Source organism: Talpa occidentalis, unplaced genomic scaffold (assembly GCF_014898055.3).
Source record: "Talpa occidentalis isolate TD23 unplaced genomic scaffold, MPIMG_talOcc4v2.1 talOcc4.7, whole genome shotgun sequence".
Classification (NCBI taxonomy): Eukaryota; Metazoa; Chordata; class Mammalia; order Eulipotyphla; family Talpidae; genus Talpa; species Talpa occidentalis.
In genome coordinates, this window is record NW_023605083.1 from 80711782 (window position 1) to 80729854 (window position 18073).

General features: G+C 41.9%; 1 protein-coding gene across 3 annotated transcripts in view; it reads left to right on the forward strand.

Annotated features, from left to right (window-relative positions):
• The window catches only part of MYO1D (myosin ID), a 342372-nt gene that overhangs the window by 273695 nt on the left and 50604 nt on the right, over nt 1-18073 (forward strand). The window contains exon 22 of one of the 3 annotated variants that reach the window (XM_037494457.2): nt 919-2745. The exons of 1 other annotated variant lie outside the window; for it this stretch is intronic. In XM_037494457.2, the coding sequence (XP_037350354.2) occupies nt 919-949 (31 nt within the window). In that variant the 3' untranslated portion in view covers nt 950-2745. Of the gene's footprint in view, nt 1-162; nt 734-918; nt 2746-18073 lie in introns of those variants that run through there. One more of the 3 variants, XM_037494456.2, reaches the window with a different exon arrangement.

Consider the following 18073-nt stretch of genomic DNA (forward strand, 5'->3'; position numbering starts at 1 on the left):
GAGGTGGTGGCGTGTATGCTGCCATGTGTCAAACCTAAAGGTTAGTTGTTGGTTCCTTTCTTGACATTGTTGATTCAATTCTAATTTTAAATCCTGTGTTGTGCCCTGTAGCACCTTTCTGATAACTACCATAACCTCCACAAGAATTTACCATCTTTCCAGGCCATTTGGCAGCCTTCATGGAATGAGGGTTCCAGGAAAGGAGAGGCTTGCTGCAGGAAGCAGCCTGAAGAGACAGCAGATTGGGAGCAGAACAGATGCTGAAACATGAGTGCTCGTGGAGGGCCGCGTGGAGGGTGCAGATAGAGACTTTGGCTAGAAATCTGTGGTCAACTCATTGATTACTTACCTATTAACCAGATTTTCTTTTCTACTTCCCTGCCTCGGTAGCCTGCCTCCTCCCACCTGCCACTTCTCTAGCTGCCTTGCCCTCTCTCTAGCCTAGCCAGCCCAGAGCACACTTCCTACTGACTCACCTACTCTTTTTTTTTTTTTTAAAGATTTATTTATTTATTTATACAAGCACTGGGTATAGTCAGAAGCGCAGGAAGGTGAGAGAATTCACCAGCGCTAGAGCGGGGAGCAGAACAGGCAGACTGACAAAACACACTGCTGAGGGAGCAGCGGGGCACAGCAGGAGAGGTCTGCACGCCATGTGGGACCCTCGCCCAGTGGCCAGGGATTGAACCGGTGCTGCAGAGGCTGCAGGCAGCTTCGCAGCCCAGCGCTCAACAGCTGCACCACCAGGGGAGGCCCGACTCACCTATTCTTGCATGAACTGGCGAAAGACCCTGCTGTTACGGTCTCTTTGAGTGATGTTTTGAGTTGGGAGCAATTCTCTCCTCCCTGTATTCACTTTTCCATCCTCCCTCCATTTGTTCTGATTTTTGACCTCCTTCTGCCTCCCTTCTCCCTCAGACACAGTCCATACTGGAGCCAGCCTTTCTAAAGCCTCACTGAAACTGATGCTACCCAGACTCCCACTCCCAGCAACAGATAAGTACGTGGAGTGGCTTACATTCATGGAATAGTATTGATAGACACCTCGAGGGAGAGTGTGTTAGGAGCAGGAATGTTGTGTTAAAAAATCCATGCTGTTTCCATCCCTAACTCCTCAATATTTACTTTAGTACCTCAGATCCCAAAATTTGGCAGTATAGAATTCTGCCAGATCACACATCAGTCCTCTCAAACTAGAATTTAATTCCGTCTTTTAGATTTTCTTGAACTTAACAGTAGCTTAGAAAGCAAGAGAAGTGTGTTCTAACTTCAGCTTACTGTACCACAAGGAGACGAAACCATCTCCTTTCCCCGTCCTTACAACAAAAAGTTTGTCTAGTGACAAGTTTTTGACTGTCACAGACTGAGCAAATGATAAAGAACTCCTGATATCACTGCTTTTCATCCTCACTGATACCTAAAAATAGAAGTTGTCTTGATGGGGGCAGATTAGATAACTTCCTGAGCCCCTCTAGTTCTGGGTTCTACTCATCTGTCTCTGCAATTGGTGGCTTAGCCTGAGACTACAGCTCTGGGAAAAACAAAGATTCCAGCCAGTTCAAGACAGTGGTCAGATTTCAGCCACACTCATTCCTGAATGCTTATCCCCAAACTGCTCTGTTTTCAAAGACCTCCAGGGGATCTTGATCAACAGCTCCTTGGTGATTTACTTGATATTAAACACCCCACTCAGAAAATGTGGACCTATTTCTAAACCAAAAGTCCCTGTGCTGTGAGTCCTCCTAGTTCTCAGGGGCTGCAGGAAACATCTGTCATCCTCCAGTGACTCGCCCTCTGATACCTTCTTATACTCATCATTTGACCTTTTATCTCTCCTGTAGTCACAGATCTTACTTTCTGATTCTTTGATATACTCAAATTATACATGCTAGAGATCAACAGCAGTCGAGAGTCATCCTGGTGGGGTGACTACTGAGTTACATTTATTTCCTCACTCTACAGAGTAACTGGAAATTCAGATTAAGCTGGTAGATAGAAGAGTTCACCAATCATTGCTCATCGCTGCAAGATTAATACTCCAGGAAAGGGAAAACATACTGAGACTGGGAATTCACACTCCTGGGCGTGGACTCCATTGCTCAGCCAGTGGGAGGTGGCCTTTTTCTGTCTCAGCCTGGGGAACTTCCTTTCACTCCCCTTGGGTGTTCACCATTGTAAGAAACAGGTTAGATAGGGGAGAGCCACATGAGAATTTCACAGTGTCTCTTCTGTAGCCAACACCACTACAAAACATGTGTCATGTCTGAGCACCAGTTCAAATTTAAAGTCTGGAAGGCCTGTGTGGGCCAAACCCAACTCTGAGCTCGGAGATTAGTCACTGCTGAGCAGGCTCACATTTTGGCCTAGAGCAGAACGTTCCCAGCGAACAATGGAAGTGAATATGCCTGTTACTGTCTTCACTGAGAAAACAAATTGCTCATAGAATGTGAGGTTTCCATCTGCTCACCTCGATGGGAATCAATACAAGTTTCTGTGATACTAGGACAGTCAGTGGTTCTGTAATAAAATATTGTCATCACAAACATTTATCTACAACACAGATCTCAGTGGATTTATTGAAAAGGTACCAGGTTCTCTAGTCATGGGATTTATTTATTCATTATGTAATAACATTCACTGAGGACTTGAGCTTACAAAATACCCTGTCTCTATGGGGAGTAACCTTAAGGGTGGCTTCAATCCCCCTGCCCCTGTCAGTGTACATAAAGCAAATGCTGATAACCCAGAGAACACTGTATTAAAGGTGCTTGGGCACCCCCAACTCTGCTTTTGTGAGTAGTAGTGATGCTGTTGGAGCTGTTCTGGAAGCAACAGCTCATCCGGCAAGAAGCTGGAAAGGGTGAGATATGGGGCACTGGCAGAGGAAGCATTGGTAGGGCAGCTACCTCTCAGAGGCTGATCGGAGCAGGGAAGGGCTGCCAGTATGTAGGATGACCACAGGCCCTGGTTTGCCAGGCACGGCCCTGATTTATGCCTGGGGATCGAACTGGCGCTGCGGAGGCTGCGAGCAGCCTCACAACCCAGCGCTCAACCACTGCGCCACCAGGGGAGGCCCTGACAGAGCTGCTTTTAACACTCAATCATATGGTCACCTGAGAGTACTATGCAAAGGGAGTAGGTAGGTCATATAAAACTCTGATTTGTGTTCTGGAAAGATCACTCCAGCAGCCACAAGGACAGTCTGTAAAGGGAAGAGACTAGCAGCAGAGAAAATCTCCACAGAAAGTAAAATTAGATACCACTTGCCTTGGACACGAATTAGATTCCAACCATATTTTAAAGCACATTTGCCTGAACTTGGTAAGATTATCTCCGTCTTCAGTTATGTTTTCAATAGCATCAAAGTTGCATAGAATTCTGGATATGTCTTAGTGTTTCAAGTTCTTATAATTTTCATAAATGCTAGCTACATACTAACCTGCCCTTTTAAAAAAATAAATAACACTATCACCAAGATGTAAAGATTCTAGGAAAAAAAATTTGAGATATTTTTGGAGAAAAGGTCTTAGCAATATAAAAGAGCTCCAGTAACCTAGGTTTGGGTCACAAAGTTGCATGTAGGAAACAGTTAATGATCATTATTGTGAAACATATTTTGAATTGCTTTCTTAGTCTAGAAAACAGGTTTTGCCAACCACCCACACTTGTCAGCCATCTTTTCTGAAACTAGTGAATGCATCTCTGAGAAGGATGACTTGGACTAGGGTGTGTCCCTAAGCCATGGAGCTAATTGAACATGGACACTGAACCTATAGCAGTAGCCTCATTAGCACCACTGAGCTAACCAGGCACAGCCTCATTACACAAGGCACTTTCGGTAAATGCCCCTTGTAGGTGGGCTTCTATGGTCACCCACTTTGCACATTCACTCCCTTCCTGTGGGACAGCTTGGATTTGATGACTAAGCGCGATGACAGCATGAGACCCCACAGTGACCAAGTCATCTGAAAGAGCCTGAGTTACTAACACGTTGGTGCTTGAGCAGCAGCATGACGTGGCAGAGGGAGCATTGGCTTTGCACAGAGACTGCCTGTGCTTAAGTTCATCTCTGGTTGTGCGACCTGGTTATCCTTCACCTGTATATTCTTATTTCCTTGTCCATGAAGCAAGGATAACAATGCCTGCTTCTCATGTGGTTGGATTTGGGTTGGCCTAGCCAAGTACCTATACAGGTGTGGCATACAGTAGGTGCTTAGCAACGGTGGCTAGTTTCATTACTGTCACATCATGATTGTTACAAGTCAACTCCGTCCCAATGCAGTCATTCAACACACATTTTGGGGGCACATATTACTTGCTGATCAGTGTTCTCTGCACTCGGGTACAACTAGACAAACCAGGTTCCTGTGCTCAGGAAACTTAGATAAACACCTAATTCACTTCTTTTTCCCTTTGCTTCTCAACTGAACTTTTTCCCCCTAATCTGTTGTCCTTTCCCAGTGCCCCTTTACCCTCAATCAGAAAATCAGTATTTTCACCATTCAATACCCCAAAAGGCCAGCAACAGCATGTCTCCCCTCACTCAGCTGCAGGGCCATACCAGCTTCCCGCTGCCTCCTCAAACCCACACTATCTGCCTCGGAGACGCTGGCTTGTGCCCCATACTGCACATCAACCCCAAGCAACTGTCAGGTTTCAGCTTAAATGCTTCTTCCCATAAAACCTTCTGCCTGGTCCTCTCCCCAAACAAGTGTAGTGGTAGTGTAAGTCTCATAGTGTCATCCTTAGTGTTTCCCTTCAAAACATCCATAGTGTTTCCCTTCAAAAACCACACCTATAACACCACATCTTTGCGTGACTGTCTTTAAGCATCTGTCACTTTCAGGAGTCTGTGGGGAGCTCTGTGAGGAAGACTGTCCACCAGTCCAGATGCTCAGTAACTATGGGGGCAGAGGTGGCCAACAGATGACAGATGGCTAAGGGCCAGTAAGATTCCAGAATATGAGCTGCTACTCTCTGTGGTCATGCTTCTAGGGTCCCCAAGGTGAAGACCCTAAAAGAGGGACAAGGTGGAAACCGCATGGTCAAAGAGGATGCTGTTCAGTTGCTGCAAAGAATCTTCTAAAGAACAGCACCTACGAGTTTTTCTAGATGGTGAAATTATTTCTACATTATTATAAAATAAAAAAAGTTATCAACAGTCATGGACTCTTTTGTACACTTGTAAGATTAGGGGGTATGTTGTCTCTAGGAAGACTGCCTGTTACCCTTTATAACAGAGATGGTGAAATGCAGACATTCTTGCTGGGATTCACTCTGCTATTCTTCCCCCTTCAACATCTCAAATGACCCCTTAGAATAAGGGCCGATAGCGGAACTGCATGGAAGGGTCTCTGAGGTGCTTTGTTATTTCTGTGGTTACTTTTACTTTCTCATTTCATGCTTAGTCTATCTCCACAAGACGCCAAGTTCATTGAGACTGGGGACGTGTTGTGTATATATTTGAGTCAGCCGCTGCTCCTAGCACAGGAAGTACTAAGCAAATATCAGAGGAGGGAAGGAAGGCAAGCAGGTTGGTAAGCTCTGGTCAGGGGGAAGGGAGGATGTGGACTCCCCTGGGGTTCTACACTACACTGCAGCACTGACTGTATGGCCACTTAACAATAATTGCTAAGTGCAGGGTGTCGGCTTAGAATGCCGACATGCTGGCCGAGATTTTTCCAAGTGACTCTGAAAGAAGCTGATGTCAGCTTCATATCCAGTTCTGTGTGAGTAATCAGAGACTTCAGAGCAACGGGAAGGAAAATTTGCCTGCTAGCCCCCTTCTCTGACCAATGTGATCAAATCATGAAGGAAAAAATGGAGAGGTGTGAGGTTCCACTGCCTTTGTGTCTGGGCTCTACGCACAGCATGCACGAAAGAGCTGTGAAGGGGAAGGGGGTGGGGAGAGGGAGGGACAGGTAGAGAGGGTTGGCTGGATGGTGGTGGATGGAAACTTGACTTTTGGTGCTTGGCGCGTTGTGGTATATACATGTGTGGAGGTGTGAAGTTGAGCTTCTGAGACTTAGATGGTGTTATAACCAATGTTACCTCAATAAAAAAGGGTTTTAAAATAAATATATTCAATCAAATACTGTGTAGCTCATCTTGAACAGATACAGAGCAGTTTAAGGTATGACTCAATGTTGTGCATGCAAGGTAAGACTGAAGAAAGATCTGCCAACTTTGGCTCCGCCTGCACAGGGCCAGTCTTCACTGGACTGCTTAGTAATCAGTCTGAAATGGTTCCACTCATCTCCAAAAGCATGGGCTGAAGCACTTACATATGAGCTTTAGGTTAATCTCGTCCACCACTAATTCATTGTTTATGCAATTAGAAATACCTGTTACAGCAAAGAGAATGCGAAGTACACCGAAAAAGATAGACGACCAGTTGGTGAACATTTGGGGAAAAAATTAACTTCATTAATTATCAAAGGTGTGTTAACAAAACAATAAGGTACCATTTTTTTCCTTCAAGTCAGTGTGGTTTAGTTTAATGGTGATTGTCTATATCAGTGAGAATGGAGTAAGATTCTGCATTGATAAATAGCTGCTGAGAGAGGTAATGGATACGAATCTGGAAGACCATGTGAAAGCATGAATCAGAAGTCTTTAAACTATCTCTGCCCTTAAGAAGACTGCCCTTAATAGTTATTTCTAGGATTATAGTGTACATTTAGAGTCATTAAATTAACATTACTAATCTTTTAATGCTTGTATCCTTTGTCGTAGTGACCTCCTTTCAAGAAATGTGTCCTAGGAAAATAAGCAGAAATATGAACAAGAATTTATATGTAGAGAAGCACATTAACAATTATTTGTAAATAGTTAAAAACTAGAAAGAGCCTAAATATTAAAATAATCAATACTGATATATTCATATGACAAAAAGATGTGTAATAATTTTTAGAACTTATCTTTCCCAAACTTTGACAAAGGAAAGTCTTAAGCTTTTTCAAGTATATATCATAATTGTGATCACAATTTTTAAAATATATACATAAAAACAAAGACTGCTACCACATGTAAAAACCACACATAGAAATTAACTCAAAATGGATAAAAGACTGGAATTGAAGACCTAAGACCATAAAATACGTAAAAGAAAACATAGGCACAACACAGCACAACATCATCTCAGAAACATCTTTGAGGACTCATCTCTAGAAACCAAGAAAATGAAGAAGATAAACAGCTGGGACTACATCAAACTAAAAAGCTTCTGTACAGCATGAGAAACAATAACCAAAACAAAGACATCCTACTGAATGGGAGAAAATATTTGCACTGCATACAACTGATAAGGGGCTGATAAAGATTTTGCACAACTCAACAAACAACCCAGTCAAAAAATGGGCAGAATAACTAAAAAGACACTTCTCCAGAGAAGAAATGCAAATGGCCAACAGGTATATGAAAAAATGTTCAACATCACTTATAATCAAGGAGATGCAAATTAAAGCCACAATGTGATACTGGTGAAAACGGCAACAATAAATGCTGGCAAGGATGCAGAGAAAAAGAAGCTCTCCTAACATTGCTGGTGGAATTCAGACTAGTCCAACCACTATGGAAAGCTGTGTGGAGGACCCTCAAATTACTAAAAATGAACCTATTATATGATCCAGTGATTCCACTCCTAGGAATCTACCCAAAGGACACAAAACACTAATTTGAAAGAAAATCTGCACTCCTATGTCTATTGCAGCACTGTTTACAATAGCCAAGATATGGAAACAACCTAAATGCCCTCAAACAGATGAATAGAGCAAGAAGATGTGGTATATGTACACAATGGAATACCACTCAGTGATCAAGAAAGATAAACTCATGCCATTTGCAGCAACATGGATGGAACTGGAAGGGATTATGTGCAATGAAATAAGTCAGAAGGAAAAAGAAAGATATCAGATGGTGTCACTTATAGGTGGAAGATAGGGAAACCAAACTAAGGGTCAGGAAAAAGATAAACTTGCATCCAGCAGGGGGGAAGGAAGGAAGAAGGATCAGAACAGGGAAGAGAAGAGCACAAGGGACTATGGTGATAGTTCATGGCTGCTGCGGTGGGAAAATTGTGGGGATTGTACCTTGTAGTCTGTGGGGAGAACGCAAATATTTTAATAAAAAAAAAATACAAATTGGAAAAAAAAAACTTGTAAAAGAAATATGCCAAAATGGTTAGTGATAGGTGCTTTTGTTTTTAATTATTTCAACTTTTCTATGGTTTCAAGTTTTATTTCAGTGAACATATATTTCTTGATAATCATGGAAAAATTGAAAGAAAAAGTAACGTTAACTTTTTAGAGCAAAAGTTAATTACTAGGATATATGAAATGTTACTGTTATTATGTTAATAATGTCAAAATATTGGGCCTCCCTGGTGGCACAAGGGGTTAAGATGCAACCTATGAGGCAGTCCACAGCCACTGTGGCACAAGGTCAATCCCCGGCCGGCCAGGGGGCAACCCGTGTGGCGCAGCAGACCTCTCCTGACTCACCCGCCCGCTGCTCCCCTCAACCGATCTGCCTGTTCTGTTCCCCTCTCTGTCTCTGGTGAATCCTCTCACCCCTGCCCCCTGCCCCGCACCTCTGGCCTGTATCCCAGCTCTTGTGCACATGGATGAATAAATCTTTAAAAAAAAAAGTCAAAATATTAACCATGGTTCTCCCACAAGATGGTGAGATAGTACTAGGGGTAAAATTTCATGGCTTTCCTCCACTTTCCAAATTTCCTACAATACACAGGTATGAATTTTAGAATTAGACAAAAGAAAAAAATGAAAGCAAAAAAAAAGACAATTGCAGACTTAATAACTGAGTGTGAAAACTCATAAAAGTTGTTAATTTGTAAAAATCTTTAAAAAATCAGCTTCCACTGACTAACCTTGAGTCATAATTTTAACTACAGGTGTACAGTTTTATGACATGGATCATTTATATTCGTTAACTCTGATTATTGAAATTTCTCTTCAATTTAGTCATCTCCATAGTGTACATTTCTATCTTGCAGTAAGTTTCCCAAACTCTGACTTCTCTCCTTTGGCTTTGTCCTAGGAGTACTTACCATCTAGAAACTGTGTCTCTAGTGACCTGTCATAGGCATATGCATCAATTACCACATTTATGCATACAAAAAAAAGAAAAACATAAACCCTTCTAACAATTGGCATTTTTGGTTTGTCAGATATCCTTACCATAGGATAACCAATCTGTCCCTGCACTAGCACAGCACAGCATTGATAAATACAGAAGTTAACACTGAAATGTCAAAAAAATACACAAACTCAAAGTTCTGTGAATGGAAATGGACATAATTTATTTACATTTCAAGAAATCCATGGTAGGTTATCCATTAAAAAAGATGTTTAAGATAGTAAAAACTATTAAGGATAGAAATAATGAAGTGTAATAAAAAGGTATTGGTAATGAAGCATATGAGAAAAATAAACTTAATAAGCTAACAATTGAGATCCCTTTTGTGTGTGGATTACACCTTTTATACAACCTTTTCTTTAAGAAATTTCCCTAACAGAAGAGCACAAGAGACTCTGATGACAGTTCACAGATGATTTGGTGGTAAGAATTTTATGGGGATTACACCTAAGGGGAGAAATCAAACGTTATACAAGAATGAACAGCAATGTAAAAAATACATTTAGAAAGAAAGAGGAAGGAGGGAAGGAAGGGAGGGAGGGAGGGAGGAAGGAAAGGGAGAAGGAAGGAAGAAACTTCCCTAACAGGCAAAAGGCAGGAAACCCAAGATCACATTTGAATTTAGAAGCCCCTAGAAGACAGTTTGGTTCACAGTCAAAAGAAACTTCATGGCTGGGCCTCTCCGGCGCCGGTTCGATCCCCGGCTGCTCCCCGGCCACCCGAGGAGGGTCCCACATGGCGCGCAGACCTCTCCTGCCGCCCGCTGCTCCCCTCAGCAGTGTACTTAGGTCCCTCTGCCTGCTCTGCTCCCCGCTCTGGCTCTGGTGAATTCTCTCACCCTCCCGTGCTTCTGACTGTACCCAGTGCATGTATAAACAAAAACAAACAAACAAATAAATGAATAAATAAATAAAAACATGCCTCTATTAAAAAAAAAAAAAAGAAAGAAACTTCATGGCTGAATGTCCATGAGCCACCAAACCTCAGTTTGTTATTCCCTATAAAAAGGGCATAATTCCTAACCAGCCTGGGGATCACATTAGAATTGGGTGTGTGCAATGGAACAGAATTGAGAGCCCAGAAATAAACCCACATATACATGTACCACTAATCCACAACAAAAGAGTGAAGAATACACACTAGAACAAGGAAAGCCTCTTCAATAAATAGTGTTGGGAAAACTGGACTGCCACATACAAAAGACTGAAACTAAACCACTATCTCACACCATACACAAAAATCGAACTCAAAAATGGATGAAAGATTTGGATGTAAGACCTGAAACCATGAAATACATAGAAGAAAGCATAGGCCAAATACTCCATGACATAAGCTTCAGAGATATCTTTGTGGAATCAACCTCAGCAGCAAGGAAAACAAGGGAAGCATATAAACAACTGGGACTACATCAAACTAAAAAGCTTCTGCACAGTGAAAGAGATCATAACTAAATTGAAGAGACACTCTACTAATGGGATAAAATATTTGCATCCCCTACATCTGATAAGGGACTGATATCAAAGATCTACAAAAAAACTCATAAAAATCAACAAAAAGAAAACAAATCACCCAATTTAAAAAAGGCCGGAGGAGCCAAATAGGCACTTCTCCAAAGAAGACATACAGATGGTCAACAGGCACATGAAAAATGTTCATCATTTCTCATCAGGGAAATATAAATCAAAAGCACAATGAGATACCACTTCACACCAGTGCAATGGCCCATATATTAAAAACAAACAAAAAACAGAAACAAGAAGTGCTGGTGAGGGTGTGAAGAATAAGGAACCTTCTTAACACTGTTGGTGGGAATGTAGACCAATCTAGAATGTAGACTACTAGAAAGTAATGTGGAGATTAAAAATGGATCTGGACCCAGTAAATCCACTCCTAGGTATCTACTCAAAGAACACAAAAACACTAACTTAAAAGAAACCTGCACCCCTATGTTTACTGCAGCACTATTTACAATGCCCAAGATATGGAAACAACCTGTGCCCAAATAAAGATGAGTGGATAGAAAGTGGTGATATATATATAAATGGAATACTACTCCGCTATCAAAAAGAGATAGTCATGTCATTGCAGCAACATGGATGGAACTTAATAAGCAAAATAAACCGGAAGGAGAAAAATACCACTGAAGTGTTAGCTTTAGTGGTGGGACTCCAGAGGTCCCTCAAAGGGGGTGGGGGGAATCCTAACTCTCAAAACACTAGCAAGGATGTAAAACAATGTTACTTCAATTTAAAAAAGAAAGCTACAGGTTTTCAAATAAAGTAATATGTTTACAAAAAAAGAACTGGTGAGCAAGCACATTCCAAGATACTTGATAAATACCCAAAAACAATAAAAATGTCATCTAGTCCTTATTCCAGGTACTGTATATATGCCAGCTCATATAAACATCAACACTAGAAGTTGGGGTCTTCTTGAAAACGGATTCTTTGATGATCCCCCTTTTTAGTCAAAGAAACTGAGGCACACAGAATTTAAGTAACTTGCTGCTTAAGATCATAGCTGAGCACTCAGGGGTAAGTCCCTAGGGAGGCTGGCAGCATCTGCATCCCCAGCATCTTACATTGCCTCTCGGATGTAAGGTACTGATATTATTCAAAGCAGAAGGAATGAAATATTCAGAATGGAAGCACATTTTACAATAGAAAATGAGAGGGGCAGAAGAGATGGACTTTGTAAATGACCCCTATTTCCTCTCATCTCCCTGGGAACTCATTCAGTAGCAGAACCAGTGAGAACAGTGGAAGAAGCCTTTTTCTCTTGAAAAGAAAGGACCTTACTGGGCTCTCTGGCTGTTAGGGGCTGTGTTATCTGACTGTGAGTCCCTGAATGGCTGCTGCTTCAAGCCCCAGGTGCGAGCTTGGAATGACAGCAGCGCGTTACTTATTCTCTGTTTATCCTGCAGTAAGAAAGCACTAATATAATGCGCTCCCATAAAGTGTGAAGTAAAACACTTGTGATCAGACTTCAAACACTCTTCACTTGTGAGAGTGAAGTCTTTTTCCCTTGTTGTTCCATCTCAAATTAAATGTTAACCACCTAGTGCCCTGCATTATTTTCTAGTCTGGTTGTTCTCAGAAATGAATAGTTTCTGTCTGTCAGGCCTGGGCACTCAAGTGCTGCAGCTGAATACTTTGGGGATCAAGGCCCTGCACATGAGTGTTTCCCTTCACTGTCCCACAGCTGCCTATATAAGTAAACCCTCACAAACTGGCCGAGAGGTCAGCCAACTGTCGCCAAATCTGGCCCTCCACCAAGACAGTCTTGCATCTTGGGGAAAATAACCAAAAGGAGGAGGATAAATTTAAAAAGGATGCCATTTTGTGACATATACCGGCGTTAACTATTCTTCTAATGTTTAGGCTATTTCTAATTTTTAACTATTTACAAATAATTGGTATGTGCTTCTTTACATATAAATTCTTATTCACATTTCTGATTATTCTATGAACTTCAGTTCTATTGTCCATAAATAAAATGTTATGGGAGCACAGCCATGCCCATTCATTTACATCCACGCTGCGTCGGCCAACTTGAGTAATTTCAACACAGATGGTGCGGCCTGCAGAGCTGAAATATTCATTATCTGGCCCTTTGCAGAAAACCTTTGGCAACCCCTGAACTAGCTGCAACATGTCATCTCAGACCCCATCCAGTTTGGCCACTTCTACAAAGATAAGCTAAGGCTACCGAGTTGAAAGGCTCCATTATTTCACTGAATAGTAACTGCAGTGCTTAAACCTTAGATTGGATATTTTGTGCCACGGGTCACTAACCATTTTTCTAGATTCGTCATAGCAAATTGGACCGTTTCATATTTAAGCTGCTTTAGTTGAGGTAATTTCCCAGTGTTACTTGCCTGTAAAACATTTGAGGTATCTGGGAGCACACTGTAAAGGAAATAGTCAATTTGCAGGCTTCACAGGGAACCTACAAATCCTTTGATTAAGGAATTTAGGACAGTTCACTTTATGACAAACCCCTAAACACTGCTATTCCTGCTTTTCCTTCTTTTAATTCTATGATCTTAATGGTTGATTTGTTATTGTCTTTTTTTATTTGAACTTCAGGAATTATTTGCTAACTAACTAGTCACCGAAATTCATTTTAAAATGTAATTAAAACTGTTCATAACCACAACCTCCACATCTGCCAACTTACCAATATAATGGACTAATGTGAGCTGCTCTTGACCCCTAGTGTTTCATCGCCTGCATGAGTTGTAGCAACTTCTCCATCCAAGAGTGGTTTTCTCCACCCACTTGCAGCCCCCTAGGAGCTCCCCTCATCTGTTCATGCAGAGGGCTCGCTTATTGAGTGCCTACAACGCACTAGACCTTGGCACGGTGCCCAGTCTCCATCAGGGAGTTCCTGTAGTCCATTTTAGGAACAGCCATAATGAACAGAGAAAAATGCAGGTAGAGAAAGGTTGTGGAGATGGGCACAGAGTCTCACAGGAACACAGAGGAAGGTGTTACACAACAGCTGGTCCTTCCAGTATCCATCCAATCTGTGACTAAAACTGTGCATCTACTACGTGTGAGGCCCTGGGCTGGACAGCTCACTGCCCTGGTCTTCCTAAAATTTACCCAGAGCCAACACCAAAACTGTTTCTATGGGTGAACACAGAAAAACCAAACAAATAAAAATAGTTCTATATTGTAATAAATACTCAGGTGGAGTAAATCGGATGCTAAGACACAGGTTCAAGAGGAGATGACCAACTGGCGGTAAAGGGATCAGAAGATGCAAAATGAGGTGACATTTAAGTTAAAGTCTGAAAGATGAAAACTGGGGGCGGTGGGGGGAGGGGGTCAAGTGAAAACAGACCCAGGCAGAAAAATGGTTGGTGCTGAGCCAGGAAGGAACTTGGTGTACCTGAGAAATGGAAAGACCAGGAGTTGAAGAGACAGACCATTTAGAAGAATGTGGAATCAGTCTAGTCTGTGAATGTGGTAAAGAGGAAGGAGGAGCCTGGCTGCTGCAGGCAAAATTATGCAACAGTTCTTGTTGGTAGACATGCGTGTGACTAGGTAGCCATGAATAAGGGATTCTATTCAGGAAGAACAGGCTGGGAAGCCTACAAGGAACCAAAGTGAGCCAGGTCCTGTGCATCAGGCAAAGGGACTTGTGTTTCATCCAGGAGACAACAGGCAGCCAAAACAGAGGGGAATTTTGTGTTTCTAGTTTAAAATACTTTTTCTGATAACAATAGTAATGCCATATGTAGAGATTTTGGAAAATATATATACAAGGACAATGAAGAAAAAAATCTATAAGCACATATTCAAACATAGTTAACATTTTTAAATCTTCTTTGCATACAGACATGTCTAGTTTTCTAAAAATGAGATTTTTTTAAATGCGTTCTATTTTATAATTGCTATTTCACTTACTATGGTACAAACATTCTGAAAATGTCTTACAGTGTCAATAAGAAATCTTTTCTATCACAGCTTTTAATACCTGTGTGGTGTTCCATGCTAAAGGTGAACTAAAATTTATTTTTATTGTTTGTTGTTTGTCAGCTCTCATTGTTGAGAATGCTTCCAGTTTTCAGTACTACAAACAATGCTGTGATTAATTGTCCTTGGAGGAATAGGTTTATTCATATCCATGATTGTCTTCTTAAGAATTCCTAGAAATGGAATGGTGGAGTCAGAGTTTTTATTTTTGCAGGGTTTTTTATACAAATCTCTAACTTTCTAAAGCTTGTGCCATTTTACGCTTCCACCAGGCAAATATGAGTGTGCCTCATTGTACCACATTGCTCAGGACTAAATTCGACAAAAAGCTTTCTATATGCATTGTGTTCATCTGATTTTTTTTTTTTTTTTTTTGCTAGAAGAACTAAGGTGTAGGCCAGAGGTGTGGGGGGTAAGAGGATTCACCAGAGACAGAGTGGGGAGCAGAACAGGCAGATTTACTGGAATACACTACTGAGGTCTGCTGCGCCATATGTGGTTAGCTCCCTGGCTGAGCATGGAACTCAGGCCATAGAGGTGATAGTGCTGAGACTCAATCCCCAGGCCACCAGGGAGTCCCTCATCTATATTTCTTAAATGAAGTTGAACATGTTCTCCTAAGAATCAACTTGTCATTTATACATCTGTTGTGGACTGTTCATATCTTTTGCCTCTTTTTGTCTGGAGGTGTATTCATTTGGTAACTACTGTGTAAGGGTTCTTTATAAATGAAGACTACTAGCCTCATGTGTTGCAAATATTATCCTAGTCTGTCTTTTTAAATTGCATTATTTTTTCTACAGAAGTTTTTCATTTTTATGGAGTCCTTTAATCTCTGCATGTTTTCAAAAGTCTGCCCATGCAAAGATTGAAAAGAACATACAAATGAATATTTACCCATTCTTAATTCATTTTGTAAATTTTAATAGTTGTCTTCTATATTAAAGATAACTGCAGAGTTGTGCAGGAGAAACTGGTATCAAAGAGCCCAATTAACTAATGACTGTAGGCAGCCAGGAGGCATATGTCATGACAATGATCCTGACCTCTTTTTTTTTTTTTTTTTTTTGCCCCATACTATCCAATTACATAGCATATGTCCACCAGTAATATCTGTCATACATGCAATGATTTTTCAACTGGGGGGGGAGGGGAGGTGGGGCACCTGCCTCTGCTGAGAATCCCTGGTATAGATTTACACAAAAGGATGTATTTAAAAGAGGTTTAGGAGAGGCACTGGCAGGACTGGCAACTGATTGACTAGGTGATGAGCAAAGGAAATGGTGACTCCCAAAATTTCGGTGTCTGGGTGGATTGCCTACAGTATAAAGACCTGCAGAAACAGTCTTACAAAGGACAGGAGGGACATCACCACTGATTTGACAGCTTAGGACTTACTCATTTTGAAAGAGTAGGGGTCCGTTCATACGGAGATAGCCACACAGTGAGAAGTGGGCATCTGAGCCCAGAGGACTGCTCAAGGGAGTGTGGATTTGGAAGCCAGCTGCTTACAGGAAGTTGAAGCCTGGGAGTGAGTGAGACAATCCATGTGTGGAGAAGAAGAAAACCACGGCCAAAAGGGAACTCCAGGGAACACTAAAATTCAAGGGGTGGAGAATGGGTTGTCGAAGAGGAAAAATAAGCAAAGGAACTAAGAAGAAATTGTCAAAGAAATAGGAGAACCAGAACACAGTGGTGCCAAGAGAAAAAGAGCTTCAAGGATAGGAAATGGCCTCTCCAGCTTTGACACTCTCTAGCACAGTTCCTGGGCCCTCCTCCGCTGTGTAGTCAGACCTACCTCCTTTTTCCACTACTGCTAGATTTCTGTCCTCATGTATCAGCTCCACTCACCATGCCTTATTATAATCGAACATACTCCTTCCTCTGCCCACAGTGACTGTCCCCTCCACCACCTGACAGCCACTCAGCTCTCAATTGTTACCTTGGTAAAGGTAATCCTTTTCATCTCTCCCCAAAATAGAACCATTCATTCACACTCCCTTAGCACCCTAGCTCTTACCTCAGTGCTAATGTGTCACCTTGTGTGGTAGTGATGTACTTATGCCAGCTTTTCAGACATCTCTGAGGACATCCCCCTAGCAACAGAGAGTAAACTGGACTCTTGTATTCATCCCGTGACTTCAGGCACTGAAGTTGCTGAGTGTCCAAGGTTAATATACACCATTTAAGGAGAAGCTTCCACACATATATCTCCCAGGAGATCAAGAACACTTCACCACAGGCTGTCTTCCTGTATTCCCACACACAGCACAATGTTTAGTACTAGCAGACACTGGTAGGGATGGACAGAAGCGAAGGAAGGGGATGGAAGAACAGATAGCTGGATGGAAGGGAGGAGAGAGTAGATGGACAGAAGGCCAGATGATCAGGAAGGAAGTAGTGGGAGGATGGAGGGAGAGGGCACTTCCTGTGCGGGGGCTTCCTCTGGTGGGAAATCCAGGAAAGGGAAAGGAGAGACAATGGGCTGTCACTCAAGAGAAGATGGAACGTCATGCTGATTGGCGCTTGTTAGGGGAGAACAAAATATTTAAAGTTAGCCTAAGTCAGAAGGCAAAAGAAAAATATTGGATGGTTTCACTTATAGGAGGACTATAAGAGAACCAAATAAGACATCAGGGGAAAAAAAATAACAATACAAAACAAAACAAAAATAGACAATTATAAACCAGAGACATCCTGCAGGGAAGGGGTAAGGAGAGGGATCGGAGGGAGGGACGAGCTTAGGGGACTGAGGTGATGGTGCCTGGGTGCATTGGGGAAGGAAATTCTATGGGGACTACACCTGGGGGGGCAAATATTGTTTAAAAATGAACAATGATGTAAAATATAAATTTAAAAATAAAATAAATTTTAAAAAACAAAATATTTATAGTCTAGGTCCAACGTCATTATGGAGGTAGGACTGCTGAAGGGGAAACCACACGCATTCCAAGATCTCCCAGACATGCTGTGTGTGAGCAAGGGACATGGAGAAAGGAGGGCTAGACATGTCCGATGTATATTCGCCAAAAACATCTCTCCTGTGACTCAGAGAAGGTGGTGTTTTCAGGATATAGAAGTGAAACCAGGGCAGAAAAAACATGGTTGCGCCTGTCTAGTCAGTCAGCCTGAGCTTTCCTGGTCTTCAGTGAGTGACTCATTTCCCTTTGTGTGGTTTTCTTACCGTGAGCCGGGCTTTATGTCCAAGTGGAAACAGCCTGTGCTCGGGGCCTGTGCGGCTACAGTCACTTCATAATTCTGTTCAGACTCATTATACTCAACTCCTCCAGTTCAGACCATTTCACAGACCCCTGTCCCCAGACAGTGGTGGCTCCCTGTTTAGTAACAGTAAATAAACTATTTTCATAGTGAGTAAATGATCAAAGACCTCATTTGTAACTCTAGGTTAATTGTTTCACAGATATTAAGAAGAA